The 25,879-nt window shown below is 38.4% G+C and overlaps 1 protein-coding gene across 1 annotated transcript in view; it reads left to right on the top strand.

Moving 5' to 3' along the window:
* TNFRSF11A (TNF receptor superfamily member 11a) overlaps positions 1 to 21,980 on the top strand; it is a 125,712-nt gene extending 103,732 nt beyond the window's left edge. Inside the window, exons 8-10 of the mRNA XM_069100246.1 lie at positions 246 to 298; positions 4,631 to 5,450; positions 18,689 to 21,980. Coding sequence (XP_068956347.1) covers positions 246 to 298; positions 4,631 to 5,450; positions 18,689 to 19,104 — 1,289 coding nt within the window. The 3' untranslated portion in view covers positions 19,105 to 21,980. The remainder of the gene's footprint in view (positions 1 to 245; positions 299 to 4,630; positions 5,451 to 18,688) is intronic.
* The last annotated feature ends 3,899 nt before the right edge of the window (positions 21,981 to 25,879 follow it).

Below are 25,879 nucleotides of genomic sequence, written 5' to 3'. Positions count from 1 at the left end.
CTCTCTCTCTCTCTCTCTCTCTCTCTCTCTCTCTCTCTCCCTCCCTCCCCCTCTGCCCCTTCTCCTACTTGTCTCATTGATTCTTCTCACTCTCCTTTCTTAAACCATCATCCATGTCCCCACCCACCCCCCAATTGCAGACATCCCTAAAGATTGTGTCCTGGACCCTCTTTTTTACTATTTATGGTCTGTTTTGGTGATCTCAGTGTTGTCACCAGTATTTTTCCTTTTGTTTATTATTCCAGCTCATCTGTGGCTCTGGATAAATGACACATGCAGTATCCTGAGACGAAATAAGGTAAAGCCAAGTGTGTTTGCATATTCATTTTGTACTTTTTGAACCCAGTTTCACTAGGTAGCAGTCTTGGAGTCAGGAGAGGCTGGAGTTAAGATCCTAATTCAAACACTAACCAGATGTATGACTGTGTGCAAGTTACTTCATCTCTCAAGAGCTTTAGTTTCCTCATCTCCAAAATGGGAATAATAGTGCCTTCACTACTTATCTCACTGATTTTGTTATGAGGATCAAATGAGGTCATGTCTATAAAGCATTTGATAAGCCTTCATGTGCTAAATGTCATTATCATAGTTCTAATAATTGTTTTGCCAAAAGCAAAGCATGACATTTTCTTCCATAGTCTTCCACTGGAGTCACTCTTTTTTTTTTTTGAGTGGGAAGGAACACAAATGACTAAATTTTTATTTTAATTAAGAAAGAGCCTTGGGGTGGCTAGGTAGCACTGGCCCTGGAGTCAGGAAGACCTGAGTTCAAATCCAGACTCAGACACTTAAAACACACACACATACAGCCCCCCCCCCCCACACAAAACTAGCCGTGTGACCTCGGGCAAGTCACTTAACCTCCATTGCCCTACCTTCCCCCCTCCAAAAAGAAAAAGGAAAAAAAAGAGCCTTTTGGAATCTGATAAATTAAGAACATTTCCATATATCTCCACAGACCTGATTCTACCTCATTCATTTGCTTAAACTTATGATGACTTCAGAATGAAGCATGATGAGGTCTTGAGATTGAGTAATCTTCTGGGGGGAGTAAAGGGAGTCAAGGTACTGAAGAAAAATGTTGGCTGCATGGAGGTGCCATCTTTTGAAATACAAAATTTCTGTCCCAGCTTCCCAAATTCATATTGTTTAATATGTCTGAAAAATCTATAAATAAAGAAGATACTTGGTACAGCACATGTGACGTCAAATCTCTCTAAATACTGTTTGTCTTAAGTTCTAACCATCTGTGTTCTTTATCTGTGACATAAACATTAATACACACACACACACACACACACACTTTCCAAAGAATCAAGGCTTTTTTTGTACTCTGTAATGCACTATGTACCAAAAGAATTAGGGAAAAAAGATTTCAATTGCATCTGAAATTATAAAATCATCATCATTATGAACAGATGGCTCTTTCTCACAATGAAATGTTTCCTATTCTTAATTAAACATGATGAATATTTTTTGCAAAATGAGAATTTTTTTTCCTAAGCTTGGTACTCATAGAAAGAAGGAGAAAGATTGGAAGTCAAGAGGCTTAGATTTACTTCTTGGCTCCAGCCCTTCCCAGTGCTGGGACCATGGGCAATTGACTTAACCTCTCCAAGCCTCCATTTCCTCATTTATAAATTGAGAATACTGTTACCTCCATGAATTATTATGAATAAAGTGCTCTGTATATAAATCCACATTGTTATTAGTGCATATGTGTATTTTATCATGTGAATTATTATCTAATTCTGTACTTTTGTTATAGCCTTAGAATATAAAAAAGTTTCTTTCTAAAGATTTTTGGCTTTGAGTTATTTTGATTTTGGCTTCACCTTGTTAATCTACCTCATTTTTTTAAAAAAATTGTGAACCAAAAGGAAAAGGGCATAGTTGAATGGTGCTTAGTTTCTGATAACATCCATACAATATTAATGTCCATATAATAATGGATGATGTCTATATCACATTAGAACTCTCAGCTCCTTTTCCTCTTCCCCTCCCTCTGATAGGAGGATAGAGAGTCCATTCTAGAGCCTCCATTTAAGGAGGGTGCCCAAACCAGCCATCTCATCATTTCCAACCCAGCTCCATTCCTTTGGACTCCTCCATTATGTTTGGTACCTTCTCATCTCTGCCCCCACCCCCTTTACAGCTTCCTTTTGTGTCTTGTCTTCCTCTATTAGAATGTAAGCTCCTTGAAGGCAAGGTCTGGGATTGTCCTTTGCCTTATTTGTATGCCCAGCACTTAGCAGCACTACTTTACCTGAACCTCACAACAAAAACTGTAGGCATTATTATAATATTCACTTTATAAATGAGGAATCTGTGACTCAGAGACATTAAGTGACTTACCCATTTTCACATGACTGATAAGAGTTGGAAGGGTTATTTGAACCTATGCCTTCCTGGTTCAAAGTCTAACATTCTATCCACTACATCATGCTACTTTTCACACAGGAAGATAGCATATTTCTGGTGACATTGTAACTATGACTTAATTTTTTTTTTTACCTTTATGGGAAAATGTTTGAATCTGTTTGACTTGGTAGTGTCCCAAAAGTTTTAGTGCAATTTCAAGCCATTAAAGCTTGATCAAAGGAATCAATGAAAAAAAAATGTGAAAGAAGGTGGTCTAGCCATACCAGATTTCAAACTGTATTATAAAGCGGTAATTATCAAAACAGTAGGGTATTGGTTAAGAAATAGAATGGTGGATCAGTGAAATACATTAGGTACAAATTACATTATAGTAAATGATCATAGTAATCTAGTATATGACAAAAGCAGAGACCCAGGTTTTTGGAGCAAAAACTCATTTTTTGACAAAAACTTCTGGAAAAATTGGAAAACAGTATGGCAGAAACTAGGTATCAACCAACATCTCACATCATATACCAAGATTAGGTCAAAATGGGCACATTATTTACACCTAAAGTGTGATAGCATAAGCAAATGAAGAGAACATGGAATAGTTTATCTGTCAGATTTATGGATAAGGGAAGAATGTAGGATCAGAGAGACCATAGAGAGCATTGCAAATGTAAAATAAATACTTTTGATTATATAAAATTTAAATGTTTTTGCATAAACAAAACTAATGCAACCAAAATTATAAGGAAAGAATAAAACTGGGGGGGGGAGGGATTTTTGCAATAAGTATCTCTGATAAAGGTCTTATTTCTTAAATATATAGAGAACTGAATCAAATTTATAAAAATAAAAATCATTCCCTAATTGATAAATGGTCAAAAGATATGAACAGGCAGTTTTCAGACAAAGAAATCAAAGTTATCTGTAGTCAGATGAAAAAATGCTTAAATCACTATTATTTAGAGAAATGCAAATTAAAACAACCCTGAGATACCACCTCACACCTATAAGATTGTCTAATATTTGGAGGAGATATGGGAAAATTGGTACACTAATGCACTTTTGGTGGAGTTTGGAACTGATTCAACCATTCTGTTGAGCAATTTGGAACTGTGACAAAAAGGCTATAAAATTCTGCATGCCCTTTCATCCAGCAATACCACTGCTAGGTCTATATCCCAAAGACATCCAAAAAAGGAAAAGGACCTATTTGTACAAAAATATTTATAGCAGCTCTTTTTGTGGTGCCTAAGAACTGGACATCGAAGGGATGCCCATTGATTGGGAAATGGCTAAACAATCTAAGGTATATGATTGTAACAGAATATTATTGTGTTATAAGAAGGCAGGATAATTTCAGAAAAACCTGGAAAGACTTACATGAACAGATACTTAGTGAAATGAACAGAACCGAGAGAACATTGTACACAGTAACAGCAACATTGTTCTATAAATAACTGTGAATGACTTATTCTCAGCAATACAATGATCCAAGACAATCCCAAAGGACTAATGATGAAGCATACTATCTATCTCCAGAGGAAAAAAAAAACTGGCATTGTTTGAATACAGACTGAAGCGTGCCATTTTTTCACTTTCTTTCATTCATTCTTTTATTTGAGATTTCTTATACAAAATGACTAATATGGAATGTTTTGCATAATTGCACATGTATAAACTATATCTGATTATGTACTGTCTTGAGGGAAGGATAGAATTTGGAACTCAAAACTTTAAATTAAAATGAAAAAAAAAACCTTGACCAAAATGTGAATCCCACTGTTTAAAGGAATATTACCTGATAATTTGATAATTACCTGATTTTTTGATAATTACCTGATTGTTAATTTGATAATTACCTGATGATTCGGACCTCAAATCCTGAAGAGTTCCAGTGTTACTCAACAGAGAATGACTCAAGGCCCATTACTTTTTTGAAAAAATCTATTCACCCTTTACTACTTATCTAGTTAAGTTATAGGCAGTTTGTACTGTGGGTGTTCTCTGACCTATTCCTTTTAAATTATAAACTCCCTGATGTCAGAGATTTTATGTTTTCTGTATTGAATTAAATACATTTTTAAAGTAAATTCCTGTAGTAGTACAATGCCATGCATTCATAGGTGCCCTCTGTATATGTGTATATAGAGGCTGACAAAATTGCTATAAGTTTAATTTCTGATGTTTGTTCAGAAGATATTAGTGTTCTAAAGACTTTGGATAATATTTTTTTTACCTTCTGGGTTTAAATTGGCAGGAATCATCTGGTGATAATTTCATCCATACACACATGACAACATCTAGTGCTCATCAGACTTGTGAAGATGTTTTATTACTGACTCCAGAAGACAAGATGTTACCTGAAGATTCATGTTATCCACAGGGACTTGTTGTATGTGGGGAAGCAGATCCGTGTAAAGTGGAAGAACCTGCCATGATGTCCTTGGTCAATGAGACTGAGGAAGATAAGTTTAGGCAGATTCCCACAGAAGATGAATATGTGGACCGAGCTCCCCATGGTTCTGATTGTTTATTGTTATTGACTCGGTCTGGAAGCAAGCCAGCTTCTCCTTTCTCAGAGCCGTTGGAGGTTGGGGAGAATGACAGCTTAAGCCAGTGTTTCACTGGTACTGAGAGCACAATGGATTCAGAGAGCTCCTATTGCACTAAATCCTCATGTAGAACTGACTCCATTCATATTTCCTCTGAATTGTACTTGCAGAAATCTTTCCACTACAATGACAGTAACCTTGCAAAGGAGGTGGAGAGCAGTTACAGGAATCATTGGGCAGCCAACCTGGATTTAACAAATGGCTTTGGAGGCTGCAAGGAGCCTCTCAGGAAGTGCACTGAAGCTTCTGAGAAGAAAGCTGACCACATCATAGCATCCTTAGAGAATGGATCTTTCCCACAGTGCACCTGTGGCTCAGACCTTCCTCCAGAAAGTCAGAATATCCTGGCAAGTGATGCTGAGGGTGAAGACTTGTCCTTTGATGAGACTGAAGTAAAGTTCCCTAACACAAAAAGAGGCAGTTCTGGGTCAGGTGGTACCTCCAGTGATTCACCTCTTGCATCTGGTAAGTGACCTTAGGTCCTGTCCATTTCTTTACATAAAAGGACTATACTCTTTTTCAGGGTCACATATACTTTAGGGAAGAAGGGAGAAATTAAACTTGTACTGATCTGAAGGTACTGAAAGTGGTACCTGATAGTTCTTCACCAACCCTCCCTTTACTTTCACAATCATTTCTGTGCTCATATATACACATATATTCCTGTGTATACTTTTGTGTTCCTGGTAGCCTGAGGCAAAATCATGATGCAAGCAGAGTTCATTGCTCCCAAGCTCCTCTTTCTGTGACATCCCTACTGGTGCCCTCAGGCATCTGGTACCCTTCTGGTCCTTTGTTCTACTCATCAATCAAAAGCCCTTCTCAGAGCCTTCTTTCATACTGTCATCTAAACAATTGATAAAAGCTTTAAATGGAAGGCTATTTACAGTTTTAACAAGTATGACATGTGCTTTTCAAGATGAATCTCTGCTGGTGGAATTTAAGCAGGCAGAATATGGGAGTGGAAGAGACACCCAGGTCTTCCCTCTGCCCCTAAACTCATACTTTGTGGTTTTCATCCACTTGGCCTACCTGTGGAAATACAGCGATATTTGCATAAATTACATTACCTCAGGATTCTTCCTAATGAAACTCCCTACTTCATTTCCTCCTCCCTTTATCTGTTCATTTCCTTTTCAGCCAGAAGTTAGTACCCTTCCCCCTACCTCTTAGAGTCTGTTTGGTACATAATGGATTTGGGATCAAATGATCTGGTACATAATGGATTTGGGATCAAATGATCTGGCTTTAAATCCCAGCTCTAGCATTTTATAACTCTAGCGACTGGGCAAGTCACTTAAGTCTGATAGGTCTGAGTTTCTTCATCCGTAAACTGAGGGAGGAAGGTTGAATTTTGGAAACTTTACAACTTCAAATCTATGATAGTATAGTATAGTGTATTAAGACTGTTCAATTCTGGAACTACTTTGAAATATTGTTGCTAATTGGCTGGTATTTGTTTTTATGACATTCAAATGAATTGTGATGGGCTCTGAGAGTTGCCTTACTACCCTTTGGGGAGTGGGGATGACAAAGAAGAATCAGCTAGCGTGGGGATTTCCTGAGGGCCCATTTTCACTGCATTGGGGTGGAGGTATGTTTGAAAGGTCTTTTACTTGTTTGTTTTAAGCAAAGCACAGGCATAAAAGAAGGGGAAAGATAAAAGCTTGATAACAGATGTTATTTTTTTAATGCTTTTCAGTGTAATGGATATCAAATTAATAACACCCTTTCCTAATTCTCCATTTGTCATCATGTCTTCAATCCACTTAACTGTATAGCCTACATTTACTTATCTGTTACCATGTTGTATTCCCTCACTAAAATATAAGCCACATGAGGTCAAGAATTCTCTTGCATTTGTATTTGTACCCCAGGAGCCCACTATAATATCTGGCACATAGGTGTTTAATAAGAGCTTATTGATATATTAATATATTGAGGATCTATACTCAGTACTTATGAATATCTCTAAATATGAGTACCTTTGCATACTCTGAGCATAGCCCTAAAGTCAACAGAATGATTTTTAATTTCTTAACTCTCAGCAGGGAAATTTGGAAAGGAGCAGTGGTGGGGAGGGGAAAGAACTAACCTTAGATTTCCAGGGTTAGTATTTTAAAAAAAGCCAAATAACTCAAATCATCCAAATTATCTTCTACAGTTTCTTCTAGATCCTAAGAATATAAACAAAACTGTACTTAAATGTTTATTGTCCATCATATAATTTTATGTGGTATTGCTTTTATAATCCATATTTTAGGTCAAATTTATTATGCAATAAAATGTCTTTAATTTTTTTCTCATGTCCAGGGTCTCTTTATATATTTTGTACATATGCCCATTTTATAAGACTTGTATCATAATTTTACTACTTTGAGTGATTACAGTCTTATAACTTTTTTTTACTTTTTTCTTTTTACTTATTGTTGGCTATATCTGTGATTTATTTGAGTTGGACTTTTTGACCAGGTACACCAATCACAATTGCAACATTATTCCTGTGGAAAATTTTATTTCTGTTTTACAAAGGTCCACTTTATTATAGATTCTTAGGAAAGCATTGGGTGTGGTTGTAGGAAGAGGAAAAAATAAGAAAAAGGAAAGAAACAAGCATTTATTAAACTCCTACTGTATGCTAGTCAAAACACTTTACAAATATTATCTTATTTGATACTCCAAACAACCCTGGGAAATAGGGGCTATCCCTGTTTTATAGTTGAAGAAACTGAGGTAGAAAGAGGTTAAGTGATTTGCCCAGAGTCACATATCTAGTAAGTGTCTGAGGCTAGATTTGAACTTGGGCCTTTCTGACTCCAAGACTCAACTTACCACCTAGGTGTTTCTAGGTGAAAGGGAAAGGAAAACATGTAGGAACTTCATTTACTGCTTCTTAATTCCTTATTATTTGTTTATTTATTTACACTTCAAATTCATTCAGGGCAAAAAAAATAAGACAATTTTGAAGCTCCTTGATGTCAATAGTATCCAAAACACAGGAAATGTTTTTGAATAATAATAATACTGTTTGATTGTCTCAACAAAGGCAGACCAACCTAACCTGTTAACCAAAGCTTTGTGTTCAATTCAATTCCATTCAACAAGTATTATTGAATATGACATTCAAGGCACTGGAAATGCCAAGGCAAATGAAAAACAGTCCCCTGCCCCCAAGAAGCTTACATTCTTTGGGGATGCAAGCACACAGATAAGTAAGTATAAAATCATTTGTAGTTTATGTTGAAATTACATAGTTTCGCTGAAGTATAATCTTATCAATTTCAGTTTAACTGAGATCCAAGAATCTGATACCCACAGGGACATGATGGTTTCTATGTATGTTGTTATGTTTGCCATTCTTACATCTCATTAAATCATCGTGTTTGCCCTTCATTTTCGAAGAGGACCATGGCTTCAGGGAAATGATGACATGACTCAAAGTTGACTTTGATTTAAGTGAGGGAGGGCTGTGCAAGGTCACCAGCCTCACTTTCTCCTCCAGAGCCATCTGAGTCCAGTGACCAGATATTCATCAGGACACTGGAGATAGCCAAGGATGCAATGGGAGACCCTGGCCCTTTTAGGCTAAGGCTTTTTCAGGTGCTCACTTAGAGTGAGGTAATAATGCCCATTCAGTGAATAGGCCTCTTTAAGAAGTGAGTCAAGAGATGATCCCTTTAATTAGAAAAAAAGAAATCAAGTTGGGAGGGGAAGACCCTCAAGGTTGCTGTTCCAAAGAGAAAGTTACCATTGATATTCACTCGAGCCAGGAGGGCCCAAAATCTAGCCATTAAGTGGAGCTTGGTCAGGGACCTATTGTGGTTCAATCTATGAGCTTCAGAGTAAACTGGGTTAAAGGTTTAGTAAAAAAAAGAAAGGAAGGAAGGAAGGGAGGAAGGAAAGAAGGAAATCTAGCCATTAGCCTTCTCATTATACAGATGAAGAAAAAGGCCCACAGAGATTGTGAACTTAGCCATTGTCACAGAGTTTTAGTAAGTCTATGTGTGAGGCAGCATTTGAACCCAGGCATTCCTCCCTCCTAGTCCAAAGCTCTCTCTATTCACTACATCATTCTGCCTTCCTAAAATCTATCCTTAAAGTATCAATTCCCAAACTGAGGGAAGTTTTTCTCAATTATTTTATAAAATGTAGCAAAAAACCTACTTTTACATATTTTTAGAAAATTTCTCTTGTTAAAAACTTCAGGTCTTTGTTTTTTTTAGCAAGGTTACTTTTTTTCCTCCTAAGTTCTAATATTCTTTCTGTTAGGAAAGATTAGCAAAAACTCCTTCCCATTAAGTAATAGATCAATGGAGCCAAGAGATCTGAACTTAATTCCTGCTTTTACTAGTGACTAATAGCATTACCTGAAGCAAATCAATATTACACTCTGTGAAATGGGCAAGGGGAGGTTTGCAATGAAGTTATAATGAGTTGAGATTTGTGGAATAAAAAATGCTAGGTGAGGGGAAAGTGGAATTTGCTTTGAAATTCTGAGTTTAAAAACAAAATCAGCTTTCTCAGAATCATAGAATCTTAGAGTTGGAAGACCGGGCCAACCTAGTCAAACCTGTATCTAAATGAACACCTAATCTGTAACATTGCCCACAAGTGGTCATCCAACCTGTGATTGAAGACCTCTCTCATAAGGAGAAACCTAGTACTTCCTCTGGCAGCGTTTTCCACTTTGAGGCAACTCTAATATTTAACAAGTTTATCTTTACATAAGCGTAAATCTTTTCTGTGACCTTCTATTGCTCTTAGCATTGCCATAGGGGGCTGAGCCAGCAGCCAGGTGGTGCAGTGGATAGAGCACTGGACCTGGAGCCAGGAACTCATCTTCCTGAGTTCAAATCTGGCCTCAGACACTTACCAGCTGTGTGACCTTGGGCAAGTCACTTAACCCTGTTTGTCTTAGTTCCTCATCTGTAAAATGAACTGGAGAAGGAAATGGCAAACCACTCCAAAATCTTTGCCAAGGAAAACCCTAAATGGGGTCACAAAGAGTTGGACATGACAACAACAGGGGCTGAGCAGAACAAATCTAACCCTCTCTCGTGTGATAGCCCATCAAATACCCATCAAGTCTTCTCTAAACATCTCAGGTTTCATCATCTACTTATCACCAGCCTTCCAACTTGGCATTAATGACAACTCTTTGGGTCCGACCATTGAGCCAATTCCAAATTCATATAACTTGACTATCATCTTACCCAAGGGTCAGCAGACTACAGCCTGATGACCACATCCAGTCCCTCACCTCTTTTTGTATGGCCTTTGAGCTAAAAACAGGTTTTTTAATATTTTTAAATTGAAAACAAGTCATTTATGACTAGCCCATACTTGTCTATCCTTTTCCCAAGAATAACATGAGACCCTGTCAAATTCTTTGCTAAAGTTCTAGCTAAAACACAGCATTCACATGAATGTCTTGTTGTTCAGTTGGTTTTTTATGCCTCATGACCCCATTTGGGGTTTTCTGGGCAAAGATACTAGAGTGGTTTGCCATTTCCTTCTCTAGCTCATTTTACAGATGAGGAAACTGAGGCAAACAGGGTTAAGTGACCTGCCCAGGGTTACCCTGAGGCCAGATTTGATCTCACAAAAATCAGTCTTCTTGATTCCAGACCAGGTGTTCTATCTGCTGCACCACCTAGCTGCCCTTGACCCATTCTTAATGAAGCTATGCTAACTTGGAATCACTGTTCATTCAATCAGTCAACAAACATTTATTAAGCATTTAGTAAATGCCAGGTACTGAGCTAAATGCTAGGAATACAAATAAAGGCAAAAGCTGTTCTTGCCCTCAAAGTGTATAAAATCTAATGGCGACAAGATGTAAATTATAGTAATAATAAATAAATAAGATAAAAATAGTAAAAATATGGGGTGGCTAGGTGGCGCGGGGAGTAAAGTACCAGCCCTGGGGTCAGGAAGACCTGAGTTCGGTTCCAGCCTCAGATACTTAACACGCACACAAAAAAACTAGCCGTGTAACCTTGGGCAAGTTACTTAACCCCAATTGCCCTCCAAAATGGCAAAAAAAAAAAAAAGTTAAAGTAAAAAATGACTAGTAAATAAATACTATGTACGAAATAGATGGAGATTTTTCTGAGAGGAGAAGGCATTAACAGACACAGGTACCAGGAGAAGCCTCCTGCAGATGGAGAGACTTGAGCTGAATACCAAAGGAAGCCAGAGAAACCAAGAGATTTAGATGAGGGAGCAGAACATTCCAGGGGTAGAAGACAATCAGTGGAAAGGCCCAGAGAAGAAGATGAAATGCTTTGTTCAAGGAACTGCAGGGAGGTCCTTGTAACTGGATTCTAGACTATGTAAAGAGGAGTACATATAAGACTGGAAAGGGAGAAAAGAGCTAGGTTATCACTTCAAGTTTGTAGACCCTAATTGGAAAATCATAGTATTTATTCTTCTTCATTACTGTACCACCTTTTCCATTACCCATGATATTTTTTTTTTTGCTTTTTTGGATGGGGGAAGGCAGGGCAATTGGGGTTAAGTGACTTGCCCAAGGTCACATGGCTAGTAAGTGTTACGTTTCTGAGGCTGGATTTGAACTCAGGTCCTCCTGACTCTAGGGCCAGTGCTCTATTCACCTAGCCGCCCCACCCATGATCTTTTTAAAAATACAGTCGATTTAAAAATTTTTTTTACTGATACCTTTTATTTTTGCATCATCTTTTCCAAATACTCTGTTCCATTATCCAACATTGTTGTTGTTTAGTTGTTTTTCAGTCACATCCTACTTTTCATGACCCCTTTTGGGATTTTCTTGGCAAAGATATTGAAGTGGTTTGTCATTTCCTTCTCCAGCTCATTTTATAGATGAGAAAACTGAGGTAAACAGGGTTAGGGGACTTAAAGTCACACAGCTAAGAAGTATGTGAGGTCAGATTTGAATTCACAAAGATGAATCTTCCTGACTACAGGCCTGGTACTCCATCCACTGCACCACATAGCTGCCCTCATCCCTTATAACAAAGACATTAAAAAGAGAACGGAAAAAGACAAGGTCAACAAAACCAAACATGTCAACCCACTGAGACCGAGTATGTGCTCCTGACCCTAACCCCTCCTCTACCCATACACATAGACCCCACTTCTGGTCAAAAAGGTCGGGTGGCACGTGTTCTTAGCTCTTCGCCAGGGTCAAGCTTCTTGGTTACGATAATGACACTGTGCTCGCTTATGGTACCTGTCGTTCTTCCCATTTACCTTGTTGTAGTCATTGTCTAATGTTGTCACTCTGCGTCCGCTCTGATAAGCTTTCCCATGCTTCCCTGAATTATTTACGCTCATTGTTCCTTATGGTGCCACAATTAACCACGTCCAATCCATGGGCATCTACTGTTTCGAGTCCTTTGCTCCCACAAAAGATTATAATGAATAGTTTAGTGTATGTGAAACGTTCCTTCTGTCTTTGACCTCCCTGGGATATGTTCCACTCCCCAGCATTTCTTACTTTGCTTTCTTACTAGGTACCCCTATTTCTCTAGCAAAGGATTGCATTCCTGGTTTATTCAGCTTTTCCCTCTCCTAATCCAGTAAGTACTTAGAAGACAGGGCCCAGTTTTTCGTTTTGTCTTTGTGTTCCCCACACCTGTTAGCCTTGTATACAGCAGGTGCTTAATTGCTGAATGAACGATTGCATTTCTGGTGGTGAGCTTCCAAACCAAGATAAAAGAAAAAAAGGCGGGAAGTAACCAAATAAAACAGCAGCGTGTTTAATTTTCAAAAGTTTTACAACGTCCTTTCTGCAGTCTCCTAGTGCTTGACAGCACAAAACATCTATGGATAAATACTGTGGATGAGGAAGCTGACACGTTGGCTAAATTAATTTTTGCCTGACGAGGAGAAAGGACAGACCAGATGGATTTTTGAGGCAGTACAGCTCTTTCCACAATTACTTCTACATGAATAGACCCAGTTTTTTTCTGGCTGTGCAAAACACCATTTTCGCATGACTACTTTCTTTAATTGTTATAATTCATGTTCTATAAAATGTGATGAAAGGGGTGAGAGTTAAGAGGAGAGGGGAACAATAATAGAGCTTGATCTCATCGGATTTCCTAAAAGCCAATTTCAGGACTTTCAGTGAGGTGGCCTACATTTGGACTCCTGACCAGTCAGTGGGGACCTAGAGTAAATGTTTTTCTGGCAATTATTTTTAGACATTTTTATCAGACAAGAGTGTTTCTTTTAGGGCAGCCATCTCTTTTGGAAAGAATTCTTTAAATAGCTCCTGCTGTTAAAGTTATTCTAATTTTCTCCCGTTTCTTTCATTTAGCTCTCAAATGAAGGATTCCTGTTTCAATACTGGATAATGATCATATTACAGAATTTAAGGAACTTCCCACCAAGGCAGAGTGCAACCCTTTTATAACTTAGAAGGTGGTCTTCAAGAGTTTCTGTAACTAGTACATTCATTAACTTGTGGTTATTTGGTGACTAACTTAACTGAACTTAGCCAGACTGATACTTGGACAGGAAGGGATGTATCCCTGGGCTTGTACTCCAAGGCTTTTCAGCTTGGTAATATCCACCAGAGCTGATACTTTCCTGGCATTGCCTTCAGGAACCAATATCCCCCTTTCATGCCAAAATCAAACATTAGAGTAAGAATTTAATGAAGGAAATAGTGATAAATAATAATATATTGTATAACCATGAAATTATAATTCTTTGAAAGACTATGAATCATTTGCTCTTGGAAAATAAAACAAAAAGAAAAATTTACAGGAAAAATGGACATAGAATGATGTATGCCCTGAAAATTGTTATGAAATCAGACCTCAAAGTATAGTCATTGTTAATATTGACAACAATCCATTTTGGTGATTTCCTTAAAGTAAAATTTGGGAGAATTCACACAGTGCCATCTAGTGAGTAATTAGTTATTCAATGACCCTGGTGTCTACATAAGGTCACTAAATCACTTGTCCTGAAATATGGCTTTCTGTAAGTGAAGGGGAATTTTCCATGTCAAGTGTGTAGACTTTACTCCTAGGTTCCATGCTTCCATTGGGGTGAATAGTCATTCTACCTATCCGGACTGCAGCCCCTCTATCACTTGGTAAATAGGATTTGTGAGCTGCTGTATTTGGAGGAGAAAATCATCACCTGGTGGCTAATCTTCTGGTGATAAACCCTTCCCAACTAAAGTAACCCTGACCTCAGATGTCACACACACGTCCTCATCCAACAAACTGGATTCTCCAGCTCAATAGGTCTTGCAAAAGCTGGAATTTTCTAATTCCTCTATAACTCAGAAGGTCATTTCCATAACCCACTGAGGCATCAGAGTCAGATGTTAGTGGAAGAACAAGTGTGCGTGGTGCCTGAGTAACACTACCAGATAGATCATAGCATAGCATAACCAACACTGAACTGGAGGTAATAACCAAACCCAGGGGTTCAAATCTCTACTCTGCCTTTCCTTGAACTAGGTGAACTCTAAAATCCCTTCCAATGAAAAGCCGTTACAAGGACTTGCAAAGCATAGAAAAGGTATGGTCCTGGATATCAGTAAGGGTTTCTTATATGACTCCAATAAAGACTGTTAAACTTATTTGCCTCATTTTCTCCTCTAATATGGTCACCTATAATTATCAACTGTTGCCTACTAGTTGACAGTCTGTTTCTTAGCTTCTCTGCTTCATGTTGTGACATGAGCTAAACTGTATGGAAAGAACAGACACCTCTGCATTACGCTCTCCTTTCTCCTTGGCTCTTCATCTCATTCTTTAGCTTTCTGGGCACAGGAGTGGCAGTCTTAGCTACAAGTATGTTAGCCAGAGAATGGTTAGCCATAGGATTCAGTGAGCCTACTCCTCCCTGCCCTGCTCCCCTGGACTGGATGGCAGAAAGGAGACTAAATGATGGCGTGTAGAGGCAACCAGTTTGGTGAAAACGCCTTCCCTAGTCTTTGTATTCCCCCATCCTTGCCATCCCAGCACATATATTTCTCCTCTCACTTCAGTCAGTGCCTTTGCTTCAGGCCATTGAAAGATTCGCCCATGTTCATGTACTCTATTCTGTTAACTAACTCTCATATATGATAGCTAACTTGTCTGACAAAAATTGAAGTTTGTTGTTATCTTTTTGATGAAAAAAATGATATGCTATAAATTTTGTTGATGGATGCCAAGGCTTCTATATACCCAAATGCATGTAGTATCTACATATTATTTCAGAGTATGTAAAAAATTGTTTTGTACACCTACTGCCACTTTTTCTTTGCCATCCTGTTTCCTACACTCAAGTGTTTCATTTGTTACAGTCTGGCATAGTGCTAGTTCATCAGTGTAGTAATATGACTAGGAATGGGATCATCTTTGCCATAATACACACACGTACACACACATACACACACACACGAGTTCTTCCTAATTAACCAAAGTGTATTTAAGATTTCTATAAAGAGGAAAGTCATATGAATTTGTATGTTAAATAGGAAGTGAGATTCTCTTAAAAAAAAGTTCATGATAGAACCTTAAGGTACCCTAAATAGTGTGTGTGTGTGTGTGTGTGTATTTTGAGCACCTAAAGTAAAGTCAATATGACAAGATGATAGTAGTACTATTTTCCATAGCTCTGATGAGTTATTTCACATACTTTACACAATCCAGCAAGTTAGTTGGACAGGAAACATTTTTTGAAAAGGGTATAAGCTTTGCCATATATTGAATAAACAAAACTAAGGCTTTCATAGGTCATAGAATCATAGATTTAAAAGCAGAAGGGACTTCAAAGGTTATCTAACTCTCTCATTTTCTAGAGAGGCTAGACTGGGCCTCTAACTGAGGCTCAGAGAAGTTATTACTTTTCTTATGAGAAATAATCTATAGCCCACTTCTAGTGGAAAATGGACTTTGTTGATTTTAGAATCATAGATTAGCAGAGTTTAGGGGAATCTGAAGTAATTTAATACAACCCCTACCCAAGTCAGGAATCCTGCTTCCAGCATTTCCAATAAACAACCTATCTAGTGTCCCCAATTTAAAGATCTTTAGAGATAACTCTTGACATTGCAAGGAAGCCTTTTTCTATGTATTGTCTATTAAAATCCCTTTTCCACTTGACTTACCTTTCAGATGTTCTTATCCCCTCAAAGACTTTTCTTCTACAAGGTAACATTCCCAGTTCCTTGGCTTGTCTGTGATATCGCTCTAAATTGAAAAAAAATTCATGCACTTGCAGGTAGTTCTAAATTATCTCCAGTTCATTTTAAATCTGTTCATTTAAAACGTTAGGTCTCTGGTGGCTAGGTGGCGCAGTGAATAGAGCACCAGCTCTGGAGTCAGGAGGACCTGAATTCAAATCTGGCCTCAGACACTTAACACTTACTAGCCATGTGACCTTGGGCAAGTCACTTAACCCCAGTTGCCCTGCCCTCCCCCCTCCAAAAAAAACCAAAAACATCAGGTCTCTATAAAGACCCTGTCCCCCATTTTAAATTCCAAATTTCCACATCAATGAAAATCAAATATGGCCTTATATCATTCTTCCTTTGATACAAAGCTTCACAGGAGACTTAAAACAATGCTCTATTTCTAGACTTTGTACTACAAGATAATAATAATTCAATTCATATTTATTAAGTACTTACTGTTTGCTAACTACTATGTTAGAGGTTGGGGATGCAGAGACAAAGAAAGAGCTTTGATTTTACTGGGTGAAAACACCATCATGCAAATAAATAAATGTGAAATAATTTCAGGTGTGGGAGTGCTAGTGGCTGGCAGGATGTGAAGTCAAGGGCATGGGGTAGCACTGGAGCTGAACTCGGAAGGGAGCTCAGGATTGTAAAAGGCAGAGGCAACAAGGAGGGCACTCCGTGCGTGAGGCACAGACTTTACAAAGGGGCAGGGAGGGCAGGCTGAGCTTGGGGAATAGCTAGTAATACATACAGAGGATCTGGACTGGAGACTGTATGAGGGAGAGTAATATGAAATGGATCCAGCCGGATACATCAGAGCCAGAGTGTGAAGGGCTTTAAATACCAAGAGGAAGAACTGGTGTTCCATCCCCATGACTATAAGATAGTCAATCAATCCATAAACACCTATTAAGTGCTTATAATATACCAAACACTGTGCTAGTATTAGAGTTCCAAAGTTGACAAATTAAATAGTCACTGTCCTCAAGGAACTTAGCTTCTAATTGTGGCAGTCAATGTGTGTGTGTATATACATATATAATGAATCACTGAAGCTTTTTGAGCAGGGAAAGAACTTAGTAAGACCTTGCCTTAGGAATATCAATTTGGCATCTATGTGGATGACAGATTGGAAAGGGATAAAAATGGAGACTGGGAGACCAATTAGTGCTACTGCAAAAATCAGGCAGGAGAGGATTAGGACCTAACAGAGGAGAGTGGCCATGGGAAGGGAGAGAAGGAGATGGGGACAAGATCCAAATGTCTTACAAGTGTTATTTACCTTTCATTTGCTGTATTTTTAAAGATATACCTGTACGGAAATCAGTGCTAGTAAGTCTTAGAGTAGGAAGGGGCTTTTCAATTCAGTCTTTTCACTTACTTTGTATACACTAATTTGGATCAATTCAAATGTTCCAAAGTAAAACATTTTAGAACATCATTCATAGATGCCTTCTCAGTTGACCCCCTTCTCTCTAGAATCTTCTGTAACTGTCATGAAAACATATTAATTAATTTCTGCTGGATACTGAGCCATCTTGCTGGCCCCTGTGCATCCAGACTCTTTGCAACCCTTCATTTTAGCATCTCATACCATGATCCCTCCCTGGACATGACATGACAGGGTCATACTCAGTCACAAAAAGGTCTGAACATATAAGATGTAAGGGAAAAGAAATAACAACTCTCTTTCCCCCAGTGCTACAACCTTTTTTTGTTTGTTTTATTCCCTTCTTTCTTCTTTTTAAAAAAATCCTTCCCAGTCCAACCCCACAGACCCTTAATGCCTGCTATGTGTGAGGGATCATGCCAGGTTCTAGGCTAGAAAGACAAAAATAAAAGTTTGTGGCCTCAGAGAGGTTGTATAACAACGGAATGTAAGCTCCTGGAGGGCAAACTTTTGTTTTTGTCTTTCTAGCCCAGTACCTGGCCAGGTGTCTGAAACATAGTAAGCGCTTAATAAATGCTTGTGGAATGGAACAATTATCTCGCAAGGGATTACTTGTTAAGCATCAGAGCACAGCTATTGAATGATGATCACCCTTTCTTCTTTCATGGCTTGTGAGTCTTCTCTATGCCCCTGTGACTGCACTGATCATCTGACTGTTTTCTTTTGGGTCAAAAATAAGTAATCATGTGGGGACCCTCCCTGGTATCTCATGGATTTATTCACTTGGAGCATTTTCCATTCCCAGAGGTGGTTAGAGGAAAGAACTTATATCCCCTAAGTTTGCCTCTGGCTTTCAAGACCTCACTGGCAAAGAGACATATTTCTTTGCTGCCTCCCTTCAGCCAGTCCCATTAAGATGACAAATTCAGTTCTTAGATAGGAAATATTGGGCGTTAATTAAGGGGCTTGATAGTAAGCATCCATCATGAGATTGCCTCTGCAGCCTGCCAGAGGAATGGCAAGCCACTGCCACAGGATTCAGCTTGGAAATATTCCCCTCACAAGACAGGATTCTCACTGAGAAAATATTAATCATGTCTATGCCTGTTTTTTTTTTTCCCCTCTCCATCCTAGGAAATGTGACTGGAAACAGTAACTCCACATTTATTTCAAGTGGGCAAGTAATGAATTTCAAGGGAGATATCATTGTAGTCTACGTTAGTCAAAACTCCCAGGAGGGCCCCACCATCCCAGGAACTTCAGGGGACAACATTGGCAGCCCAGTGCAAGAGGAGAACCTGAACCGCTGTGACACTTTTGCAGGGAATGATCTCAATTTCAAAGAGAAATGTGATGAGAGCTCCCTGGGGAACCCTTCTGAGGACAAAGGGCAGAACTTCTTAAGAGAACATACACGAAGATCAGGGCCAAGGATTCAAGAGGAAACCCAACATGGCCCTGATAAAGAGACCACCAACCAGAGCACAGCCTCTCAACCCGTGCAGGAGGAAGGGAGACCCAAATCCCGTTCCCTGAAAGCGTGGCAATGATGGGAACTTAACATTGCCTCTGTCTCTTCTCCAAGCGGTGTCAGAACTTCAAAAAGCGCCAGTCCCGGTCCCAGAGTCAGGAGACTAGGGACCTAGCCTCAGGTCTGCTACTAACTAGCCATATAACCTCAGAGAGGAATTTTCCTTCTCTGGGTCTCATTTGCTTCATCCGTAGAGTGAAGGGTTCATACCAGATGACTTGTAAAGTCTCATTCGTCTCCAAGGTTCAGCAATTCTAATCATTCTCCCTGTTTATCCTCAGTCATGCACACACCCACACATATAATATAATAAGCATAAACCAGGGATGTCAAATTCAAATCTACAAATGGGCCAGTTTTCATCTTTGGAAAATGCTGGAGCACTGAACAGATGACAGTTCACAAGTAGGTTCAAAATTATGGGTCATCACCCATAAATCCTGCTATAATTTGATAGTTTGCTGTTTAGCTCATGACTAATCTGTACCCTCTGTGCTCTTTTCATCTTTTCCCTTTCGTTTTAAAATCTATGGCACTCTTCCTGCCTTACCCTTCACAGATGTGGTTAGTTTTGAAAACTCTAGTTTTTGTATTTCTGGTAACGGTAACTGTACCAATTGAATTGACAGTTCTTGTGATGGTTAATGCCATCGGCATATACCGCTCATTCATTCACATTTATCCCCGTCCTCAGCTGCCTGTATTTCCCTTTTGTTGTCTGATCTATCATTTTTACTGTTGTGTCTCTTTGATTCTTTGATTGGTGACCACATGGCCTTCTTCGGGATGTGCATTTATACGCTTTCTGTGTCAGTTACTCTGGATATTTTTACTTTTTATTGACCATTTCTCAACAATTCTAAGTGGTGTCTTCTTTCTACTTTAATTCTCTCCTTTTTATATAGACAAGGCATCTTCATGTTTTGGAAATAGTCTTTTGAGAGGTCAGTCATGGAAGGCAGAGTGGTCCAGTAGAAAAATCATTTTCTGTGAAATCAGACGGCCTATGTTCCAGATTCCACCTCTGAATACTTCCCACCTGTGTGAGCCTGGCAAGCTACTTAAACTTTATGGTCTCAGTTTCCTCATCTACAAAATGTAGGGCATTGGTAAATGTTTTCTGAGGTCCATTAAAGCTCTGGATCTATGATCTTGTGTGTTTTGTCTGTGGTAAATTCTTTGGGAACAGAAATATTAAAAAGAAGATTTAGGAAAACACTGGAAAAATTAAGAATAAAAAATTTCTCCATATGAATTTTTTTCAGTTTTTCCCATTTTTTCAAGCAGGATATAAGAGAAAACTTTTCCTCTGAAATGTTCTGTTCTTTCTCACTCTAAGCCAAGTTTTCCTATCTCTCTATGAAACTAACATATAGGCATTCTAAAATGTAGTTGAATTGTTCAATGCTATTTCACACTCTTGGTCTAGAAGGTTTTTTGTTTCATTTTATTTTTTAGCAATTAAATGGCAAGAAAAAATCCAAGTCACCATGAATTATGGACCCTGAGTGTCTTTTTGGAAAGACCTTCAGAGGTCATGAAATAATGAAGATGGGTTAAATGATCTCTTTAAGCCACCTTAAAGCTCTAACTCTCTAGGATGTCATGACCCCAGAGCTCTGAGCTGACTGATCTGGGTTGTTTTTGCTGTCCCTTTCATCCAGTTAGTGTGAACCATAACTCTCTGCCTCTATTTTATTTTTCTTTCTTTCTTTCTTTCTTTCCTTCTTCCTTCCTTCCTTTCTTTCTTTTCTTTTCTTTTTTGTTTTTTGGAGGGGAGAAGGCAGGGCAATTGGGGTTAAGTAACTTGCACAAGGTCACACAGCTAGTTTTTTGTGTTAAGTGTCTGAGGCTGGATTTGAACTCAGGTCTTCCTGACTCCAGGGCCGGTGCTCTATTCACTGCACCACATAGCCACCCTTACACAGAATTATCATGAGGATGAGAGAAGAATGTTAGGAAAGTACTTTGAGATACTTAATGGAAGGCGCCATAAAATAAAAGAGGAAAAAAAGAGGTAGTGTTTTCCTTCTTGACCCCTGTTTGTTCTTCATATTGATGCTAAAAAATAAACAAGAAATTAGAAATCAGTCATTTGGGAAAGACAGATTTATACCTGACACCACTGTATACCACAAAGATGTATACTACTAATGTAAGCAGAACGAGAATAGGAATTGGTGAGAGGTTGCCAGCTTAATATTAAATGATGTTTGACCCAAAATATTGCTTTTCCATAGCTTGATGAAATGTGAGTCTTTATACGATCGCTTCCTAACTTTTTTCACGTGTCCATCATCTTCAGTCGTTCACACTTGGTCCTTTCACCAGAGAAGCTGGACAGAAGACACTGCTGGGGCGACATTATCACCTCTTCTGTTTAACCTGCTCCTTTCTTAATTCCTCAATCCTTTGAAATGCTGGAAGGAAAGAAGTTTCTTCTCCACACTCAGCCCTGATACCAGGAAATGCAAGATTTTATTTTCTTTTTTAATCCAAAGGGAAAGTACGACCCAGCCAGATTTCAGGTTCAGAATAGCCCTCCCCAATCCCATCCCATATACAGCTCCTTTGTGCTTTTACAAAATTAATATCATAAGAATAAACTATTATAAATGAGTACCTACTCCCTAGCATCCAGTAGGGGGCACTGTCCAGCCTGTGGTCAGAAGCTGAGAATAATTTATCTAACTTAGGAAGGTGGAGGAAGCTGATGAAAGGGACCAATAATTTATAGACAATAGAATCTTAAGGGTTGGGAAGGATCTTTTTTTTTTAATTAATGTGTTTATTTACTTTTAGTTTACATCATTCAGTTACACAATCCCTTGAGTTTCAAATTTTCTCCTCCCCCTACCCCCCCATGGCGGCATGCTCTCAAATATAGGATCTACAAATACCTTCACATTAAACATTAGTCAGGTTGTAAAGAAGGATTATGACCAATGGAATGAACAATGGGAAAGAGGAAACCAAGCAAAACAAGAAAAAGAGAGAGAGCAGGTAGTTTACTTCAATCTGCATTCAGACTCGGCATCTCTTTCTCTGGATGTGGATATCTCCATCATGAGTCTTTTGGAGTTGTCTTATAACCTTGCATTGTTGAGAAGAGTCCAGTCTATCAAGGTTAGTCGTCACACATATATTGTGTCTGTGATTGTGTACAAATTTCTCCTAGTTCTACTCTTCTCACTCAGCATCAATTTGTATAAACCTCTCCAGGTAAATATGAAGTCCATCTGCTTCTCATTTCTTATAGCACAATAGTATTCCATTACATTCATATACCACAACTTGTTCAGCCATTCCCCACTTGATGGGTATCCCCTTGATTTCCAATTCTTTGCTACCACAAAAAGAGCCTGTATAAATATTTTTGTACATACGGGTCTTCCTCCCACTTCTATTATCTCTTTGGGATACAACCCTCAAAGTGGTATTGCTGGGTCAAACAAAGGCTATGCACTTATTTATAGCCCTTTGGGCATAGTTCCAGATTGCTCTCCACAATGGTTGGATCAGTTCACAACTCTACCAACAATGCATTAGTGTTCTGATTTTTCCACATCCTCTCCAGCATTTATCATTTTCCTGTTTTGTCATCTTAGCCAATCTGACTGTTGAGATGTGGTACTTCAGAGTTGTTTTGATTTGCATTTCTCTGATCAGTAGTGATTTAGAGCATTTTTTCATGTGCTCATAGATATCTTTAATTTCATCCTTTGAGAATTGCCTGTTCATGTCCTTTGACCATTTATCAACTGGGGAATGACTTGTATTCTTATAGATTTCTCTCAATTATTTGTATATTTTAGAAATGAGGCCTTTATCAGAAACACTGATTGTAAAAATTCTTTGGGAAGGATATTAGAGGGAGAAAATTTCCAGCTCCTCCTGACTTAGTGTATTGTAATGGCTCTAACCATTTTTGTTGGAAGCATTGTGAATTCCTAGAACCTAAGTGAAATTATTTATGTAAACACAGAATTTCATCCTAAAGCCAAGTACAAATAATGTTTAGAAATACAAATGATTCTTGGATTCCTTGTGTTCCAAAAGGTTGCAGGACTGCTTGTTTGGGCTTAATCCAATGGGCAAGGTTCCAAAGGGGAAGAAAGTCCGTCCCAACTCTAGAATTCTACAAGCTATAATTATCGATCTCCTCCATTTGGACAGATAATCAAAATTTGCCTGCATTTAAAATCTAGAAGACTGATAGAATTGTTTTATACTAGGGCAGAGTGAGTAAAGGGGTTTGTCTCTTTTTGCTTGGATGGGTTAGACATTTAGTATTTACCAACTGACTAATTCAATAAATTAGTTTGTTGACATTTATAATGTTAGAAAAGAATGGTAATCTTTAACAAGTTAATTTGGCCTCCAGAAAGAAATAGGTTGTTTTAAGATTTTTTTTTTGCTATATGAGAAGTTACAATGATATGATAAGGTACTAAGTCTGTGATTTTATTTGTATGGGGTACATCTCAAAATAGTTCCAGATTGCTCTCCACAATGGTTGGATCAGTTCACAACTCTACCAACAATGCATTAGTGTTCTGATTTTTCCACATCCTCTCCAGCATTTATCATTTTCCTGTTTATAGTAATTTATATTTTAATATAATATTATATATTATATATAATATTATATAAATTAAACCAAAGTAGGTTAGCATTTTTAGAAACTTTTTTGCAAATTACAATCAAAGAGTTCCCTAGATGGGGCAGCTAGGTGTTGCAGTGAATAGAGAACCAGCCCTAGAGTCAGAAGGACCTGAGTTCAAATCCCAGCTCAGACACTTAACACCTAATAGCTGTGTGACCTTGGGCAAGTCACTTAACCCCAATTGCCCTGCCTTCCCCCCTCCAAAAAAAGATAAAAAGTAAAAAAAAGAGTTTCTTAGACCATTGAGAGATTAAGGGACTTGCTCAGTGTCACAAAACTAGTCTTTATCAGAAACCTTGATCAGAAAGCTTGAAACCTCAATCTTTCTGCCTCTGAGGTGGGCTCTCTGTCGACTAACACCATACCTCGTCTGATTAATATGAAGAAACTCTCTGCTTAGAACGGAGATAATCATGTAGTGTTATCCTAATTCTGGTGGAAGTGGGAAGGGGAAAGAAAAAATTGCAAATAAATCAGTGAACAAATTTGTTTTAATTAGCATGGACATTCTATTTTGATGGCAATGAAAGAAGCCAACTTTCAAGAAGAGACCCTAAGCAGAGAAAGAAGGGCCAAATTACTTGAAAGAAACCAGACACTGCAGCTACTTTTTTTTTTCTTTAAGCTTTGTATAAACACAAGGACAAGGAAGCAGGGTAATAGAGTTTACTTCATTTTCTTGGTGAATCAGCCTTTTGAATCCTGTTTCTCAGGCTGCTGAGAGGAATAATCAATAAAAACAGTGTTGAAGTAGTTTGCAAACATAAAGCTTTATCGAGCTGCAAAATAATGATAATTAGCCTAGGCAAGATGTAGGCAGAACAGTTTTACAGCATGGGTAACTGAAACTTAGAGAGTAACTGAAAGTGCCAGTGAAGGCAGAACTAGAATTTGCAATGCATTAGTCTCTATCACAGCCTGAAGCTTAAATTACAACTTGGGTAATAATCCTTTTCTACTAATATCCTGGGGAGTTGAATGCGCCAAGAGTCCAAGGCCTGGGAAATAGGTGTCACATTCTTCAATAAATCAAAAGGTCTCTGATTTTATTGGTGAGGCCATTCAGCCCATCTCTCCATACCTTAATAGACCCATTTCATGAAATGCTACGGCCAATAATATTCATTGCCTGATAAGTGAAACTTCTAGGGATTTTTTCTTCAAATTTAATGAACTTGGTCTGTAACACAGAATCTGCCACCAAGCCAAAACTGAGAGCTTGCTTTCTACTAAGATATGGTCATTCCATAATTGTACTAATCAATGCCTCTAAATTCCCTTTTGAGAAAAGCCCAAACTCCTTTGTATTCAGGGTTCTTTACAATTTGGCTTCACTCTATCTTTCAGGCATATTTCAATCTTGTCTTCATTCTATTCTATTTATATTGGTGGACTCTCTATTCTCTAAATATGCCCAGTTCCCACTTCCATACTTTACTCATTCTAAATCATATGTTATACTTGGACTCAATCAAGTAAGCATTTATTGCCTCCTTTGTACTGGAAAATGAAACAATTCCTACATTCATGGAGCTTACATTCTAATGCTCTCCTTTCTCATTTGCTGTTCTACAATTTCTACAGCCTCTCTCTTCCTAACCTTGTTGCCAGAATTCTCTCTCGAATATATAAATCTGGTTATACCACACCTTTGTTCAAAAAACTTCAATGATTTCCTTTTGCCCCCTGAGTACAATTCAAACTCTGCTGTTTGGCATTGCAAGGCCTCCACAACCTGATGCTAATCCTGCATTTCCATCCTGTTATTCTCTCTGTACTCTCTTTCTAAACTTGAGGACTCAGTACCCCAAACCTATCCTGTGCTTTCCTACCTATTTGCCTTTGCTCAAGCCCTTGACTATGTCTAGAATGCTCTGTCTTCCCCTCTTCTAACAAATTTTTGTTCGGCCTTTTTTCAGTCATTTTCAACACTTCATGACCCCATTTGGGGTTTCTTTGGCAAAGATACAGGAACGGTTTGTCATTTCTTTCTCTGCCCTATTTTACAGATGAGGAAACTGAGGCAAACAGGGTTAAGTGACTTACCCAGGGTCACACAGCTAGTAAGTGTCTGAAGCCAGGTTTGAACTTGGGGAGATGAGACTTTCGGACTCCAAGGCCTTGGCCA

The sequence above is a fragment of the Petaurus breviceps genome, unplaced genomic scaffold, assembly GCF_028583685.1.
Source record: "Petaurus breviceps papuanus isolate PSGF00001 unplaced genomic scaffold, PetGlider_PUasm1.0 38, whole genome shotgun sequence".
Lineage (NCBI taxonomy): Eukaryota > Metazoa > Chordata > Mammalia > Diprotodontia > Petauridae > Petaurus > Petaurus breviceps.
The sequence above is the reverse complement of the archived record's forward strand: the minus strand, read 5'-3'. Positions and strand labels throughout refer to the sequence as shown.